Raw genomic sequence first — 18,681 nt, 5'->3', positions numbered from 1 at the left:
ATATGCAATCTACGTTATTAAAAGTTCCCTTTTTGTTTCTTGTTACGGGTGAAACAAAAATTACAAACTGGATCCGCATCTCGAATGCGTATTTGTTAAATAACGACACTATGTTATCACAAATGTTTATCTTTCAACAAGGTGCTATACAACAAACCGTGTACACATGACACACATTCGATTGTTTCTGATGTTCCAGTTGAAAATCGGCAAAAGTCCGGTTTTTCTCGCTCCGTTATCAGACTCTGTCCGATACAATACCATGTGCATTAGACATACTATGTAACATAAACGTGTGTACACTAACTATAGGATGTCTTTAGGGGTCTCCGTTTATATGAGACCGACGCAATCGTTTTAATCGTTTGATTAATAACAAACAAGTGAATCCTGTGAAAGAAAATTTGCACACAGTCAACTACTAAATGCAATCGACTCGTTTTTTGGGAGAATAATTTAAGGACTAAAGAGATAAAGAAAAGAAAAAAATATATGAAGAAGAATTCGTCTAGAGAGAAATGCAAAATATACAATACAATTGTGATCAGCTATAATGAATACATTTGTAAATCTATCGAGTCGCTCATCGGAAATATTCACGCGCTGAAATTGGAAAGCATGATGATATATTAACGAATGATGCACCGCATGATTTCACATGCGATGCAACAAATTATGATCGGCGCTCCAGCTTTAAGGAGAAATGAATCGGACTACGGTGGTACGCATATAAACATCGCATATATGTAACATTGTTGAACACGAAATATCAATTTAAAACATATTTCAATTGATCTCTGATTGTTCGAAGAAAAAGAAAAAGGAAAAGGAAAAAATAAACACTTCGAAGTATTCTATTCTTCTGAAACAAATTGAACCGTTTCCGACGATATTTAAACTCTTAGTTTCGAGGTATAGTTTCGTGGTAGATCCAAGGGACGGTAATTCTTTTTTTTTTTATTACAAAAGTTGTATTTGAAAACCGTTACGAAATAGCCGGCGGATCTTCGTTACGTCGTTCGTCGTTGAGGTTTCTGTCCCTTAATAACAACTGGCCGGCCTTTTATGAAACCTCGCTTACGCCGTGCGGTCTGAAACATCAATGCCCGACCCCCCATAACTTCAACTACGTTTCCAGATCGACTGAAGTGTGACGATTAAAAAGGTAAAACGATACGAGAGACCATAAAATAAAAACGAATAATGTGTCTCTTTCCTTGTTTACCTTTAAGAGATTTAAACACCAACCTTTTTACTAATATACGAATTTGCACGGCGGGTGATAATCCGTTCGGAGATCGGGATTCTAGGTCTATTAAACTCTGCTGGTTTCTTTACCCTGCAAATGTGTATTTCTCGATTAAGAGACAGAGAATATAATTTCGAACTTGAAGACGATATATTTAAAAGTAATAAAATTAAAACAAAAAGTATCACAGTCTAACATTATTTTACTTTATAAAATATAATAAAATAATAAAAAAAAATAATAATTTATTATTTTAAAATATAACAAACCTTAAAATATGATAAAATAATAAATTCCATATTTTAAAGAAATTGAAATCTGTTGTGAACTTTTTGTGAAACTTCCACGATACTCACCTATAAATCCTGACCAGCCAGTGTTCAGTGGTGTAAGCTTCCTCCAGATACGTCAATTGGAAATTTTTATTGCCTATCTCGGCGTTACGGGTGCGATCGTAGCCGTAGGGCGACCGATAGTCTATCTTGACGTCCCCGAACCGATAGTAACTCAGCTTGTACATCAACGAGTTCAGCAGAGTGGGCGAGCCCTCGGAGTCCACGCGGAACTCGCCCCTTTCTGTGAAGTAGTCGCTCTCGCGAATGTCCTGGGGATGCTCGCCCTCAGCGATCCGCACCATCCACAAGAACTTGTTCACGTCGTCGCCGGAGTAACCGATCATCCCGCCGAATATCACCAACACGTAGTCCACATCCAAGGACGTCATGATCTCGTAAGCTGCACTTTCATTCGAACTCATCGCCTTGCCGACCAGTGCTATGTGCGAGTTGTTCCACGTATTATTGTCCACGAGCGTAGTTCTGCGCAAATTGACACACCGATCGATCATCTCGTCTGTGATCTACGAGCTGATGAACGTGAATTGAAAAGCTAATTTTTATTTACGTTATGCCCGTTTCCGTCAATGTCAATTAAGCCTGAACTTGAATTTAAATTTCTAACTAAAGATACCGCTTAAAACTCAGGTTAAGGTTACAACGATGTTAGTAGAAACAGGCATTAACAAGACAGAACAGGTAACACCTGACTGGCAGCAATTTTAAATCGTCAATTAACTTAAAATCAGACTCGAGTGAAGATCACCTTTAATCCAAACTCGGTACACTACGATGACTAGACTGTCTTACCTGTTAGCCATACCGGCTATCTGATACCCGTAATCCCACCAGCTCATAACTCTGGCGTCGTTAGGCGTATTTTGTGCCAGCCAATAATAAGCCTCCCGAAAGTCGTCGAGTATGGCTCTGCCGCCGTCGTTGCTGTACGACGCGAGTACGATAGACGGACTCGAGTACGCGTTGCTGGTCACCCACGTGCAGTGCACGGTGAACAGCATCAGTAGCATGAGTATGCCGATGATCACGGCGTTACGCAGATTAGCGCCCAATCCGTCGCCGCTGCCTCTCGGCCTCTCGTGCTTCATCCTACGAAGTTTGCCGGCCTTATCGTACAACGCTCTACCTGGGCTCCTTTCCCTCTCCTCTTCGCTCTCCTCGTCGCTCTCGTTACCGTTCCGATCGTTCCCGTCCCTGTCCTCCTCCTTGAGGAACAGCTCTAGCAGCTTGCTGAACGACACGCCGGCCAGCATGCAAACCACCGGCGTCAGGGTCAGCATGAGTCTCACCATTACCCCGGCGAAGTAAACGGCACTTATGGCGTACAATATGACTGTGAAGAAGATTCAATTGCTTACTATGCATTGTCGTGATCTTGCTTGAGATTAAATTCATTATTATTCGTTGTCTTTTGATGATAACGACATAAAAATCAATTCAGAATAACAGAACAGAGACAATGAAAATGTAGCGAGACTGAGAGAACGAAAATCTTTGCGCTGATAATAAAGTAATGAGTTAAGAATAAGACACTGAGAAAATTAAGAGATGAAACCAAGAAAGTAATAAATATAGTGTCTATCGTTGATAAAATCCTGCATACGTGTGTTCGTTGGAATATGCTAATTTGAACTGAGAACGTATCGTCACACGATGATTTCTTACCAAAGACACGCTCATCGTTGATGTGCTTGATACAGTACCAAAGACCCACCGGGAATGTCGTAACGAGAATATGCAGGTCGAAGAAAAAGCTGAACCACGTAGTCGGCTGGTGCTCCGACACGGACGCGATTATGGGTATGTGTATCTTAGCGTAACCAGTGTCCCACAGCGAATAAAATCTGCCGCTCCACGGCGCGACGACACCGGCGTACGTCAGTGCAATCAAGACTAAGAGCAGCATGACCGCCGTCACGGCCACCACGCCGCCGAAATATTTCATCTCGGACTTGGTAAGTACAGTTCTTAAGTATCTGAAAGAGAAAACGAAGAAATAGAACAGAGACGATACAAATATAACAAAACTGAGAACCAAAGTCTCTCGTCGCTAATAATAATGTTATAATAAAACAATAAAAATGATGAGACACCGAGGAAATCAAGAAACGAAACTGAACATATTAAAATGCATTCACAAACTATACATATCTGTGTTATTAATAAAAATAAATTGCGAATGATGGAGCGAAGAAGGTGAAAATATATGAAAGAGAAAGAAGAAAAGGGCATTTAAAGGGCTTTTATTATCCATCATTCAGCAAATGAAACGAAACGACATAACGATTAGCGAACTGTCGTCGTAACGGGAGGGAACACATACCTAAGAGCTGCTATGAAGATCAGGAGACCGAACACGCCGCCCGCTGCCATATGCTCGGAAGTTCTAATAGGCTGGAAGCCGACGAACGGTATTTGCATACTCAGTAGGAGCCCGAGAACGTAGAACGTGGTGTAGCTGGTAAACAGACGATTGCTGAAGCGATTCATGATCAGCAAGGCGAATACATGAAGCGGGATCAGATTAATGATGAACACGTAGCCACCCCATGCGGACACCATATAGAAATAGGACAAGGCGGTGATGCACGCCCAGAAGATCGAGCCGGTCTTCACCGACTTGACCCACAGGTAGTAAGTGATTTGTAAGGCGAAGATCGCGATTCCCTCGTTGTCGTAACTGCCAGCCACCGACCGCGAGATGTAACCGGGTACGATGGCAATGAAGCATGCTGCGAACAGGCCCGCTCCGGCGCTCCATATTTCCTTTGTCAATAAATACGTGGATATGGCAGTAAGGCCACTAAAAATTGGAGCTAAGAACACACATATGTCCCTTATGTGCACTGGTATGTTCAGCGAGTGCAGCACATAGTGTATCGAGCCGGATGTGATCATGAGCCCCGGGTAGACAGTCCCACCCACGATCCGGCCCAGCGGATACCACGCTCGCTCGTCGAACCAGTTTAGAAAATTGTAGAATCCATGCTGCACCATATACGCAGTTGCTCTGTAGTTGAACCTAAATTTGAGATATATCTCTTGATTATACGTCATCCATACATTAACTGCGTCTAGAAAACACAATGGTTATAGCAAAGTTAAGTCAGTAATTCATCAACGTAATTGGTTAACATTTAAGAATCTAACAGCAAAGACCAATCACCGACAGCTTTGCCGATCGCTTGTGTTTTCTGAATACAGCCATTATTGTATCTGTCATGTTGAAAAATCTCACACGGAAGGTAACAATCTCTCCTTGCTAAATTGCTTTCATTGAATGAAAAGTAATTCTCGTGGAAACTCCGCGCATTATCCTTCAGAAAGATTAAAAGCTAAGAGATTTTGCGGCAAATTTTTTTGACGAATGCAAATTCTCCTATATTTTTTAATAAAAACATTCCAGGAAGAGTGTGTCTCAAATTTTCGTTACATCATATTGAAATAAAAATGCTGGCTAAAAATTGGCTATCATCGTCACGAGAGAGATATCGGATCACTTGTCGACTATAGAATGCTGAGTAATCAGCGTACGCGGCGAGATAACCGGCGCGTGGACACCACGTACCAAGGATCGAACTCATGTATGATACTCTCGAAGCGTATGACCGCGAAGAGCCGCGAGGCGAATCCCGAAATCCAGGCGAGCAGGAGCACGGTAAAGGTGATGAGAGAGCTGAGGCCGGCGGCGTTGGTCAGCGTGGAGGATTTCATTTGCTTCGTCGTCGGCTTCTTGTCGGGGAACATGACCTTCTTGGCGTTCGCTGTCGAGGCGGAGGTCGACGACGGCGACTGCGACGGCAACGACGACTGCGGCGACGAGGACGTCGACGGCGACTTGTTCGGCAGCATGTTAGTCGTCTCTGCGTGCACGGACTTGGTAGATATAGGTAGCAGATCCGCGTCAATTCTCACAACGTGCTCGCCATATGTGCGTAAACATCCGTCCGATCGGTCAAATCCAAGCGGCGCGCAACAAATTACCAAATCGCTATATGCCTAAGCTAGGAGGCTAGGACACGTCAAACGCCGGCTACGTGTTCACCATGACTTCAACTGCACTAGGGATGGGCGATGATCGACCGAGCGCTCGAACTTCGATTCTTTATCTTGCCGGAGGAACGATCAGTCCCTTTCGATAGCGTCAAACGCGACCGACTCGATCACCCGACTCGCGATATTTCCAACCAGAATTGTCGCTATGGTTACCTTTATGTCGAATATTGTTGTTTTCGTTTCTTGTCGGCGAATAAAAATTAAAGTTCATCCATCTCGTGTATGTTGTTCGTTAGTGACACCGAAGAAGTACAAGATTCGTTCACTTTGTCGTTGAGTCGTACTGCTTGAAAATAGAAAGATCCTTCGACCTGCTGCTGAGTCGTGAAGCTTGGAAATAGGCCTTCCGACTTGCTTTTGGATCGTAAAACTTCAAAATGTAAAGGCCTCTGACCAGTCGTTAAATTTTATCACTTGGGAATAAAACGAAAACTGTCTGACTTGTCGTTGAGTACACATTTATTAACTGTTATCCACCGCCATCTAACGGTGTCTGTGAAAACCCGTTAGGCATAAGGTTCGAATCTTGGCTGAAGGTTTGAGTCTTTGCTAAGGCATTTTTTAGTATCGAAGTCTCCACTAGGATCTGCCACTGTCTCTTGCAAACATCCAGAAAAATGATACAAATCAATTGTGATAATCATTTATTTCATAAAAAAACGGCGGAAACTTGTTCAAGCATGTAATAATTGGAAATTAGAAACTTCAAGTTGTGAAATGCTTCCCGAATCATCTGTTTACCATTATTTTAATCGATGTTATAGTTCATTGAATTTTATCTTCTTTCATAATTGAGAAATAATGACTCCTTTCATTGTCAAATTTAACAAATTACAAGATTTTCGTTTTAAATACATGCAGGATATTTTTGGATAATTAAGAGACGGTCTTTCAACATTTAACATTTATTTCAGGCAAATATGTATGTATACACAGGTCGGCGGAGAAATATAAATTGACCTATCTAAAACAAGCTCTCGCTTTTTCTCAACAATCCTTTCTTATAAGTTTCTATACTTATAACATCGTACGATAAATCTCTCGTTAATTAAAAGCAAGTACAATCGGCGGATTTTCTGTGATTGACGTCACCATCGTCACATAATTCGAGTAATAATAATCTCTTTACATTACTCAATGTGGAGAGATTGTTTAACCGAGTAACGGTGGCTCGCGAGAGTCATATTTAAGTTTGGCAATTGCTTTCATATAGACATCTCACAACGAAACATCGAGTTCTGAACAAATATCATTATGTACATAATACACAGTGTACCTCTTAACCAGCACTAAGGTTCGAACGACTAGCCGTTCGATATACGCCAAACAAATTAGTATATAAAAATAAAATTACAAACTACAAAATTAGTATATAAAAATAAGTATATAAAAATTATAAACTACAAAATTAGTATATAAAAATAAAATTGAAAATATAAAAATATATAAAAACACAAGACACTCCAATATGCTAATGTGAGATATTTTCGCAGATTTACTCGATTTTTGTCTTATTCTATCTATTCTTCTTCAGATCTGTGACGAATATAATTATTAAATAGAAAGTGAAAGAACCTGTTAAGTCAAAAATTAACTCGAATCAGCAATCAACTCAAGTACCGCGTACCTAAAACCAACGCTGCAGCTCTCACCAATAAAGTGTATTAACACGTTAACTGCCACGTCAGTCACCAGTGACTGACACCGAACTTTCCGTTCGGGCCGTGTCAGTCACCGGTGACTGACGATATAAAATACGATATAAAACTAAAAAAATTACAGTTTTAATAAATTTTAAGTAATTCCAGGATCGTATCATTAATGTACTTAAATATTTCTTATCAAAAAATTTTAATGGATTTTATTGAAGCTTTATTGCGCTTGGCATTGCTATACCACAATACCAGCGCATTTCTAAGCAGCGCGCGTGGCCTGACGGAGATTTCCTCCGAAATGTGCGTGGCAGTTAACGTGTTAAAGGCTTAGCCTTTAGCATTGTAAATTTAGTCACAGTAGGGTGAATACAACGATCAAGATTAAGACAAATAAATATGTATTCGGAAGTAAGTAATTTCAGGAAGTTTTCGGAAATTTTCTAAGTTTGCCAACCGCTTCGACGAATTTGAAATTCTTTCAAATTAGAATTCCCCCTTTCCTTTTCTCTCTCTCTCTCTCTCTCTCTTTAAATCTGAGATTAGGTATGCCCATATAATTAATAAGTCTTATCGAAATCTGGCACCTGCGGTGGCCGTATTTGTGATGTGACTAACGTGGTGTGACTAACGGACAACCATTATAATTCCCGTTTCCTGCCCCCCCTCCCCCGGGAACTTGATACAGAGACGCTAGAAGAGTCATCATCTCCTGGACGGATCTTTGTACCTAATTTGCGACGTCAAGTTAACTCACCGTTTAAGCGTAATGTAAGTACTTTTGATTGTACGCTATCCTATACTGAAGGTATACGATTATAAGTCGCGTAGCTCTTCGAGCAGCAGCCCGAGACGAAAGTACAAGCGGCAAGTAAGACGATCAGCACGACGATCAGCGCGTAAGCGCACAGCTGCGGGAATCTGCTCGGCAGCCACAGAATTGTGAACTCCAAGGTTTTCTCCTGAGTGTCTGAAACGTCGAATAAGCAAAATCGTTAACGTTTCAATCATTCTTGACCAATTATCCCAACAAACACCAAGTAACAGTAACATCACATCAATGTTATATAAATTTCCTACTCAGCAACGTAAGTAACTGTTATGTACAGCATGTGTTATATTGCATTTACATTGATAGGTTGGAAATTATAACATTGATGCAATGTTACTCGACGTTTGCTCGGACTGTTCACTGTTAATTATAACGATACCGATATAGGCGAGCCCATAACCCATGTGCTGTGTGCCCATTCTGTAAGAGCATGTTGGTATTTGTACTTCGTGAATGTCCCCCACGTCCATCCGCAGTTGGTACAGGGGTGTCTCGTGCGGCGGGAGGATCCCGATCTCGCTCAACTGATCGGTCGCCGTGTCCAAGCTCACGTGCATTGCCTTGTGCTCGTGAGCCGTGAAGATCACTTGCGGCGATAACTCTTTGAGCACCTGTTACAGATAACAGCAATAACGTAGTGTAAATAATGAATATAATCTACAAATATTTATGTACACATAAATATAAAGTAATCTATAAGTGGCGATAAGTTCTCTTCGTTCTCTCCTTTCGTTTTCTCTCGCTTACGTAATACTCAAACGTACATTTTGCACAAAGCTGCCGGGTACGAACAATAACGGCATATGACTAAGAATAACATTGGTCGTGTTCCGCTCGGCGTAATCATTGAGAAATGCGTCCTTCGGTGCTTCTGGCATCGTACGCGTCAATCTGTTCACCTACAACGACACATACATTTGTTCTATTGATACATACGCAAATGATGCGACTAAAACATTCAGCCGCTTACCTTGAAGAAAGTGACTGTCTTGTAAACTAACGTGTCTGGCTGAGTGTACGCGAAATTGAACCTGTTGTGGATGTTGGGAGAAACAAGATCATCCTCGCCTCCGATGTCGTTGTCGCCTGGCAAATAGATTTTCTGTGAAGGGACAACAACAAATTAATCGGCGGAAAGAAATAAACACCACGAATGGATTCCCAACAAACACTAATAGTAATATAATATCAAATGTTATAATTTTTCGCTCGATCGTTGTAAATGTAAAATAACGTGTGTTATGTAACAGTTGCGTTGTTGAGTAGAAAATTATAACATTGATATTACGTTACTGTTGGTGTTTGCTGGGTTTTCTGAGGAGGGAAGAATAAATTAGGAGGATGAGAATAAAGAAAATGAGATGAAAAAGATAAGCACCATTATATCGTCCGGCATGGAAAATATCGAATCTAATCTCCTTTTGTATCTCTCGAAACTCTCCGCGTTGGCTATGTGACCTTCATCCATGAGATCACCGAGGAAGGCGATAACGTGCGGCTGAGAATACTTCAACGCTCTCGAAAAAGTCTTTTCTAAGTACCTGAAAGCACAGCACTGTGGAACACAGAACCGAGACACGTAAATCTCAACACGATATCGATTTCTCACGTAGCTGATCGATCGATATGGGAAATGCAGAGAAGACGTTTGGTTTATACCTATCACTGTCCCATCTCGCTAACCATGAGCCAAAGTAATTCTCATTCTTCTCTCCGAGTATTTGAGGATCCGCGACGAGGAGGATCTTGACACATGCTGAGCACTCACGCATCGCCCATTTGAATTTCTGCACTTCGTATACGAGATACTCATTGTAAAATATCGTCGCAGCAATTATGAAGGCGATGGATATTATCCTATGCTTCAACCTATGTTCAATATGACTTATCAATTGTATACAATTTGTATTAATAACATACCGAGTAAGCAAAAAGCATTAAATCTATCTTTTGAAACATTGATTTTATATGGATTTTATAAACCTTTTGCCATAGTATTTCATAAATGTTTTTCAACTGTAACTTGATAATATAATATCCCTAAAAATTATGTGTAGAATAGTGTAGAAATATTATATGTAATGTTTGGGTCAAATATCGTTAACAATGATGTAACATACAAGATTAAGAATCACGTGAAAACATTACACGTTACAAAATGTTATTGCATGTTGTGTCAATGATTTCTTGCTTACTGGGTAGCTAGCAAACATCAACAGTAATATTACATCAATATAATTTTCCAATCGACAATGTAACTTTTATATACAGCATATATTATGTTGTATTTACATTGTTAAGCTGAAAATTATAACATTGATATAATGTTAATGTTTCGTGACGTTTGTTGGATATCACATTGAGACGCAATGCCTGAATTCTTGCAGATTCCAACCAATTTTTTCACAACAAATCAATGACGTTAACAAACCACACTATTGCCAGGTGCTTTGTATGTGCTTCATTTTTATATTTCATTTATTTTTACGCACACAAACAAAGACAGACATTTGCAATGACGTTTCCAACCGACTTCATCGTATAGATATAGATATCTGCATAAAAATTTACCTGTTTCGCCGTAACATCTTCGTGATTTATCGTATTATACAACGTCGTGTACAAAGTTCAATGACAACAGTCTTGAGTTCAGTCATCCGCATATTGTCGACGTTATCGATCCAGATAAACGACTGGTTCATTGGCACATTGCGATAATCTAATAAGAGAGGTTATGTAATTACGGGATCAATTTGCTTGTCCGGGAAACACAGCTCCTCGTTATTTACAGTGCCGTTGTATCGCGCCGACCGCCGAGACTTTACGCCCGATTCGTCATGCCGGTGCAAAAGTAACAATTAGCGAAGCGTGCAACAAGCGCGGTGTGTCGTAATCGTGCTGGGGGAAAAAAAATCGATATTTACCGAACGCCGCATATTTAGTTCAGTAGGGATAGAACAGGTGATCGATCACGGATGTACCACGCGAAGTTGCTGCGTCTCGAGTGCGCGCGCGTGCGGTGCTCACGTCGCCGGACGGTTCGAAACGTGTCGCGCGTGTTATACTCGTCGGGAAAAAAAGACGCGGTACACGAGTGAGACACCGCGGGCAAAAATCACCAGGAGAACGTGACGGGATTCTCAAATATAAACAGTTATACCGCGCATACCTGTCGCACTGTGCGTTTTGTGCGTATCCCACGCTGAGCTTTCGCCGTGCTTTTAAATGCTTGCCTCTGTGAAACGGTCAAATGCATTGGCACCGGGTGAACGACAACGCGAGTACCCAGGGTACGCGTTGCGAAATTCCGACCGAAAACAGCCAAGGTTAAACACGGCGGCGTTCGCGCCCCCAGCTGCCTCGCTCAGAGCCGGCCCTGGTCTCTACATATGTTCGTATGTTTACATGCGCCGTTTGAGGCTCGCTGAACGCAATCCGCCCATGCGCCAGTACATCCGCCTCCGCGTTGCATAGGCACGATCTGACGGTTTCGGCGCCGCGGAAACTACGAAGACCGGTACAAGCGAGGAAGAGGAGGAGGAGGGTGCTCTGCGGTGTATGATTTTTGTGTGTGATCGCGTGCGCTCGGTGAAGATCCATCGGCGGTCTCTCGTGCGGGAATCGGGTCACAACGATGGGCGGCTATGTTAGCAGCATCGCCTCGATGTCAAACACGGCCGTGCACAGCGTGTACCGCGGCCGTAAGCGCAAGTACATCGAGGAGTGCGACAGTGAATCCGAATCCGATTATATCGATCGCACCCTGCAAACCCCGAAAAAGTAAGACGTCACTTTCAATTCATTCTTCCATGCTTCTTTCTCTCTCTCTCTCTCTCTCTCTTTCCTGTCTCTCTCTCTCTCTCTCTATCTATCTATCTCTTTCTTTTATTTTAGACGTGATACGATATGTATCGTTGATTATTAATGAATATCATTAACTGATTAACATTGATAAATATCATAAGCAATTTGACTGACAAGTAACCTCCGATATTTCACTTGCAAGCGATCCTTGTCATCAAGCTTACCAGAGGGAATTTATTATATCACATTTCCCTTGTGTTGTCCCACAGGAGAAAATTGCTTACAACAGCGCAGTACATATATAAGACCTTGTTTCTCGAAGAGAAAGGCAGTGACATAACTGTCCTTATACTTGGACGAGCATGGAGATTACACAAGGTCTATATTAGTCAGGTATGACTCATACATACATGCTCTCTTTGCCCCTACTACCATTCAGTAAAGCTTTGGTCAAATGCTTTGATCACATTGATAACTTTGAAAACATTCTGTTCTCGAGAAATACTACTGAAATAGTAATTTCATTATCAGCTGTTCAGTTTTCAAACATTAGATGTTCCTGTATTTTAGAATCAAGCCTTGAGAATTTAAGTTGACTAATAAAATAGATTTGATCTGAGATATCAAATAAAGAGCAAATCAAGTTTTGTCGATTATTTATATTCTCATAATTTATAAAGAGTTATTAATAAAATTAATATATCTAACACAAGGGCTTGGATCTTGATATTCTTGTTAAGAAGTTTGTTAAGAAGATGTAAATTCTGAATGGAAATCTGTCATTAGATATTACAACTGTTATTAAGACTTAAACTATTATAAATAAGTCATGTATGTATAATAAATAAGCATGCATTTGGTTTGCAGAGTCCCTATTTTGCTAGTATGTTTTCTGGTTCTTGGAGGGAGGCTAATGAGAAGATCATTAACGTTGAAATCGCAGACCCTAATATTACATTGAATTGTAAGGATACTTGGAGTAGATCTGACATACCACATGTTGTAGATACACCATATCACCTAAAGATGATATTGTTTCAGCATTGTCGATAGTTCTGGGCTCGCTCTATCATGATGAAGTCAGTTTGGAGCCGAAACAAGTTGTCTCTATCTTGGCGACTGCCACTCTGTTACAATTGCAAGGATTGATCGACGAGTGTGCCGACATCATGATACAGACAACGAATATCAAGACTGTAGTGCCGTATTATAATGCGGCTGTGTCATATGGTGTACCTACGGTGAAGGCAGCTGCGAAACGTTGGTTGGAGGTAAATCTATTGGCCTACGGTTACCTACACCCTTCCTTCCTCAAAGAAATCTCACCGGAGCTGATGACAGACCTAATCGCCAGTCCTGACTTAGTCGCCATGCAAACAGAATTTTGCATATACACGATGCTACGTGTATGGTACGTAGACAAGTCCGGATCTACAATAGGTGTGGTAGGCCTTTTTAGTCTTTGTCGCTTCGGGCAAAAGGCTGAAGGCTTACTACATCTACTATTGTAGATATTCACATGCTAAGGGAATCGATGTGATTGTTGTGTGATCGCGCTAAACGTGTCGAAATATGACGCAGGTTGTTCGCACATACGCACAACGAGGAGGAGACGCTGCAGATCGAAGAATACTTCAAGAATCACACGTGGACGCAGCCGTTTTTGACGACGAAAGAGGGAAAGCGATTCGCAGCGCCTTTCAAGACGCTGAGGATGAAGTATTTGGTGTTGCACGAGCAAGATGTCAAGCTCTTGTACAGTGATAACTTGATACCGCCTGATTGGATGCACGACGCCTATAGAGAACAGTGGCTGCACGTGCTGAGAATCGACGGACACGAGGAGAGAGGGTGAGTTACGAGTGTCACGCTCGAGCTTCTCCTTCTTTCCAGCGGAGACTCGAATGGGACCGGATTACATATTTTCTCGTATATGTGCATTGCAGCCCGGTGCAAATGACGGAAGAGGAATTCTTCAGGGAGTGCTTCCGGTGCGGCAGATGCATCGAGAAACCGGGTGAGCACGTTTGGAGATGGCGCGCTTTCCACTACGGACTGGACCTGGTGATGGCGATGGACATGACGACTTTTTACATCGAGAGAAGCAACCGAATGGACTCGAAGCATATCAAGGCCAATCACAAGGAACACAACATAATATTAAAGTAAGTTTTGAATCGTTGTCGCATTCTCGACGAAGGTTGTGGGCGTGCAATTCAACGAGAACTGATTCCAGGATCTGCTTGTTCTCATTGGACGAGCAACGACAAGTCAAGCACATTCAGAATTCGGGTCTGCTCAGGTTGTGCGTGAAGAAAAATATGCAGGTGAGTCGCCGAAGGACGTTCCAGCATCGTTTTTATATAAATCCGCTACTGTGAGGAGAGCTCATCACATCGCGATAATTTACTGGAGGGCGATGTAACGCCTTTTTGTCTGTTTGCAGCTGCATTTAATGACCTTGGACAAGCAACTGACCTATCCTCTGTACGTGTCAGTCCGTCTGCAAGTAGTCACGCCGCTCGCGTCGAGCAAGAAAGAGAACGACATCATATTCGTGGATACTTAGCATTTCGAGAATGTAACGCCTCACAATTGTGGAAAGATAAAGGATGTGGCGTTCACCAACTCATCCTTTGTAACATATTCCATTTGATTACGAATATTAGGATAAGCTCGTAGGCGTGCGTCATTATTGTTCGGCACATGGCACTTAAATTCTTGAGATGCGAGATACGGATCTTCGGACGAAGATACGATGGTATGTCTTTCTTCTTTTTTTCGCGGCCATATTATAGACTGACCACAGTTTCACCGCGCTTCACCTTTCAACGGAGCAGATTCCTCGGCAGAGTCGACTTTCTCTCGAACGAAGGTTACGTATTTACGACACTTGACAGTGACATTCGACTTTCGAAATGGAAGTCGAAGAAGAGCACAGATCGAAAGAGTACGATATCGTATTCTACTTTAGAGATTTGAAGCGACTCCTCTGTCTCAACGGGGGTTCCCACACGAACGTCGAAGAATCTGCCGTCGAGGAGTGAGCGCGTTGAGAGCGGGACATTCCGTACGCGCCTGTACATCGATACGTACCACATCGGTGGTATACGCGTTGTCTGCGATGCAACCGGCATTCTAACGGCATTTTGTTAAGCTTTTTTTCATTAGATCGATTTTAATTGTTCTCCGCATACCGACGCTACCGCGCGTAATTTACACTGTATCGAAGCGAGGATTTCTTACAGTCGAGGTCTAACCGACTGGGTAGAATTGCACAGATGGTGATCCGACGATGAGTCGGATCGCAATGCTTAGTCGGAGTTCTATCGGTACCTTTTCGCTACCAAGCTACATTCGTTTTCATCGTTTAATTCGCACTAGCTTTGGCACACGCGCCGAACAGTGGTCGGCTAAAGTGTCGTTGGCGAGTGGCCCGATTTCTTCGACGTCTGTTGACCTCGGTTCAACGATCGATCGGCTTCCTCTTGCCTTCTATGGATAGAAGGCGGCAAAAGACAATGAAAGTGCAAATAAACCGACAGTCGAACTCACAAGGGACGTCGAGGAAAACGGCGTTACAGGCGAGTAGAGTTACCTAAGGGACGATGTGCGCACGTTTTTAGAATAAGCGACAGCTCGTAGGTCTCTCTCTCTCTCTCTCTCTCTCTGCCTCTCTCTCTTTCCATCTATCTTTCTCTCCTATCGCGATCGATAGTTTCCTTTTATTTCTCACAACATAGTTAGGTTATTGTGTGCGCATTCTTACAGTATTAATATTTTTTCGTTCGCAAAGCTGCATTTACAGAGGCGGGAAAGGCACTCGAAGGTTTTACGCTTTCACATTATAGTGTGTTCCGTATACTGCGTTTTATCTACGTAGACACTGTACACACACACACACACACATTGCGGCATTGTTCGATTCGCAAAGCTACTAGGGCGAACGAGAGTCTTGTGTATACTCGTGCTACTCAAGGGACCGAGTGATCGAACGTTTTTTCGTCTTCCGATCGGTAAAGGGTTTTCTTCGATTCCGGTGCCTTTTTAAAACACATCTACCTATCTATGCCCCCTACGTATTTAATCTACCTACGTACCGAAAGAGAAACTAACGCGTAACAAGCGAGCTATAACTTTCTTAATACACGTAAGACGATAACTTTTGTAGGGATATTTTGTTTTGTAAAAGTTTTCTTACCACAATCGTTCAGTAATATTGCAATAAAATCGTAAACACGCAAGAGACTGTGCGCGATCTCTCATGCCACCACACGTCCATTTCCCCGACGATGATCTTCGCTGACGCGTGCCTGCGACGGAAGTTCTCTCGCGTCTCTCGGTGTCGCAGTCATCGACAGAGAGAGTGGTGAGATCTCAAGATAATCGGGAGAAGGCGGAAGGTTACACGGGCCTCTTTTCAAAGGGGGATTTCGCAGGGGGGATTTCGCATTTTCGCAACAAGAAATCGCTTGTTAGATACGCACCTGGAGAAGAGGTCGTCACTCGTGTTAATCGCTCAACACTTTATTATTGGCAGAATACTCTCTCTGTACATAGTATATGATATTGTAATGTCATTCGACTCAAATGAGCATTACGAACAGATTCAATGAGGTTCGACGTAAAACGCGTTCTCTCGACCACGTGCCAGTGGGTGCGAGGCTGCGCCCCAACGAAAAGTTCGACGACGGAATCTCTCGAATTTGTCGTTCTTCTTCCGCGGAAGAAGAAGAGCATCGGAGCTTTCTCGAGTTGTCCTCAAGCCGAGCGCGTTAAATTACGCGATGGGGTGAATTTCATCTCGCAACTTCGTCGAAAGTGCGACATTCCGATGGAGGAGCACGCTACACTTTGAAAATAGTCACCTATAACTGGAAAACTTTCATGTAACAATATAATAGGTAATATCTCTCTTTATATTACAATATTATATCAATTTGATAGCTATACGTCTCCATTTTCAAGATGCGGCAGCCGCCTTCCCTTCGTAGTCGTAAGTACTTCTTCTTATCCCATTAATATTCATGAAATGAAGTCCAAGGTTTTAAAAGTTCGGAGGGGATGCACTACAGCAAAGCGTCGATCATTCACTCACTCACTCTCTCTCTTTCTCCCAGATAGACAAAAATGCTGAACATATATTGTAGTATATGCAGTATGCAAACATTTAATGTATATTTTGCTACTGCAACAATACCTGTTTAAAATTTGCTTGTTTTAAGAAATACTCATTTATTACGCCATAATTTCAGTCAAAGTGTTGACTTCTTATTTTTTCGGACAAAATAAATAGCAATATTCATGGCAGAATATCGCTATAATATTGCCGCAATTCTCATGGCATCACATGACTTCTTTTATATACCGGCAAAATTCTTGTTTTATGAATACGCATTTTCACGTACTTATGCTAGTCACGATGCAGACAATGTATTAAAATATGTCTATCTGGGCTTTCTCTCTCTCTCTCTCTCTCTCTCTTTTTCTTTTTCTTTTTTTTCAACAGCGACTCACGACAGAGGAAATCATGACACATCCGCACTGACACGTGTCGACGGAATGCGAGTCCATCCTCTCAACAACAAGAACTCCATATTTCCCCCGAACTATGGAGTCGCGGTATCTCGAACGAGACCGAACAAAGTCAAGACGAGGGGGAGACAGAGGGGTGAGTCGCGATGTTGCGAACTTCTCTTCGCTCGAGAAACTGTCGGCAACCGGAAACCGGTCGCTTCAGGGTGGATGCTCTGTGGTATCCTCAAGGTGCCAATTCATGAGACGCTCGTTGCAACGTTGAACGTGGCCACATGGTTTTAATCTGACGCCAGGTTCGAAGTTAAATTTTATTTAGCTTCTCTAGCGTCACGTAATGCGAACTGTTAATTTGGATATTCAAATGTTTTATGTTGCTCTTTATGTATTTTATTATTTTTTTGTACACGCACGCATGCGCGCACACACACACACACACACACACACACACACACACACACACACACACACACACACACACAGAGTCTCTCTTAACTACATATAATATTTACTTTAGAATGATATAATCCTCGGAGAGAAACTACATGGAGCTGACTCTATAATGTTCCAAATTTGATGTTATTATACCCTTAATTTTCATACATTTTTCACTATCCAGCAACTTCGATCATGCGACTTATTTTGACGCTAAAAATGAACGTCGAGCGTCAGCATGAAAAGGCACCTTCACTCGCCGAGAGATACAGAGGTACGTTCGAGGTAACATTGACGCGACTGTGCACAAATGCGCTCCAGCACCATTAATAAAAAAGAAGAAAAAAGAGGAAACTAATACTTTTGACATGCGGAAATATAAAAAGAAAAGAGATAAATAATCTCTACAACTCGGATATTTGTGAAATAAACGGATTCGAGGCTTCCTCGATCCACCCCTCATCGACCACTCTCTCGCAAGTTCCACGATAAAACGGCCACGTTCGGCGGAACGTTTATTTTTCAACTGCTAGAAGTTTTCCGAGCTGAGCTATTGAATTATTCTGTTAAATTTTGAAGAATAATCTCATCTCAGCGCAAAACTTCCAACAGTTATGAAACAAAGTTGCTGAACGCAGCCAATAAGTTTATCTCATCACTCGGTGTGTGCGCACTCACGATATCGATTCGCTCTTACCCCTCTCTCCCTCATCGCCCTTATCGTCTCCATTTCCGGTACCAATCGTGCGTCACGGTTGTTGCCAT

At 42.1% G+C, this 18,681-nt stretch overlaps 3 protein-coding genes across 7 annotated transcripts; 1 reads left to right on the top strand and 2 right to left on the bottom strand.

Moving 5' to 3' along the window:
* Nucleotides 1-113: 113 nt before the first annotated feature.
* LOC106743741 (dolichyl-diphosphooligosaccharide--protein glycosyltransferase subunit STT3B) lies at nt 114-5,916 on the bottom strand. 3 transcript variants are annotated; one of them, XM_014617904.1, is made up of 7 exons: nt 5,171-5,916; nt 3,926-4,624; nt 3,268-3,578; nt 2,395-2,935; nt 1,606-2,067; nt 1,249-1,339; nt 114-1,126 (listed from the first exon to the last, which is right to left on the bottom strand). In XM_014617904.1, the coding sequence occupies exons 1-7, from the start codon at nt 5,452-5,454 to the stop codon at nt 1,100-1,102; spliced, it is 2,415 nt and encodes an 804-aa protein (XP_014473390.1). In that variant the 5' UTR covers nt 5,455-5,916; the 3' UTR covers nt 114-1,099. The 3 variants fall into 3 exon arrangements, with proteins under 3 accessions (XP_014473390.1, XP_014473391.1, XP_014473389.1); XM_014617905.1 differs by having other exon boundaries at nt 114-1,120; nt 5,171-5,915; XM_014617903.1 differs by having other exon boundaries at nt 114-1,091; nt 5,171-5,912.
* A 656-nt stretch (nt 5,917-6,572) lies between these two features.
* LOC106743730 (metallophosphoesterase 1 homolog) lies at nt 6,573-11,383 on the bottom strand. Of its 3 annotated transcripts, none has more exons than XM_014617866.1 (8): nt 11,312-11,383; nt 10,714-10,861; nt 9,802-10,011; nt 9,521-9,683; nt 9,113-9,244; nt 8,907-9,041; nt 8,522-8,753; nt 6,573-8,280 (listed from the first exon to the last, which is right to left on the bottom strand). In XM_014617866.1, the coding sequence occupies exons 2-8, from the start codon at nt 10,728-10,730 to the stop codon at nt 8,108-8,110; spliced, it is 1,062 nt and encodes a 353-aa protein (XP_014473352.1). In that variant the 5' UTR covers nt 10,731-10,861; nt 11,312-11,383; the 3' UTR covers nt 6,573-8,107. The 3 variants fall into 3 exon arrangements, with proteins under 3 accessions (XP_014473352.1, XP_014473353.1, XP_014473351.1); XM_014617867.1 differs by lacking the exon at nt 11,312-11,383 and adding an exon at nt 11,067-11,263 and having other exon boundaries at nt 9,802-9,934; XM_014617865.1 differs by lacking the exon at nt 11,312-11,383 and adding an exon at nt 11,067-11,262.
* Nucleotides 11,384-11,575: 192 nt separating this feature from the next.
* On the top strand, nt 11,576-16,190 carry LOC106743729 (protein germ cell-less). The gene is made up of 8 exons (XM_014617864.1): nt 11,576-11,922; nt 12,216-12,339; nt 12,814-12,910; nt 12,988-13,357; nt 13,528-13,797; nt 13,893-14,111; nt 14,183-14,273; nt 14,393-16,190. Exons 1-8 carry the CDS (start codon nt 11,777-11,779, stop codon nt 14,513-14,515), a joined length of 1,440 nt encoding a protein of 479 aa, XP_014473350.1. The 5' UTR covers nt 11,576-11,776; the 3' UTR covers nt 14,516-16,190.
* Nucleotides 16,191-18,681: the final 2,491 nt, after the last annotated feature.

Source organism: Dinoponera quadriceps, unplaced genomic scaffold, assembly GCF_001313825.1.
Source record: "Dinoponera quadriceps isolate SergipeBrazil2010 unplaced genomic scaffold, ASM131382v1 scaffold690, whole genome shotgun sequence".
Lineage (NCBI taxonomy): Eukaryota > Metazoa > Arthropoda > Insecta > Hymenoptera > Formicidae > Dinoponera > Dinoponera quadriceps.
This window is presented reverse-complemented; position numbering and strand designations above follow the sequence as displayed.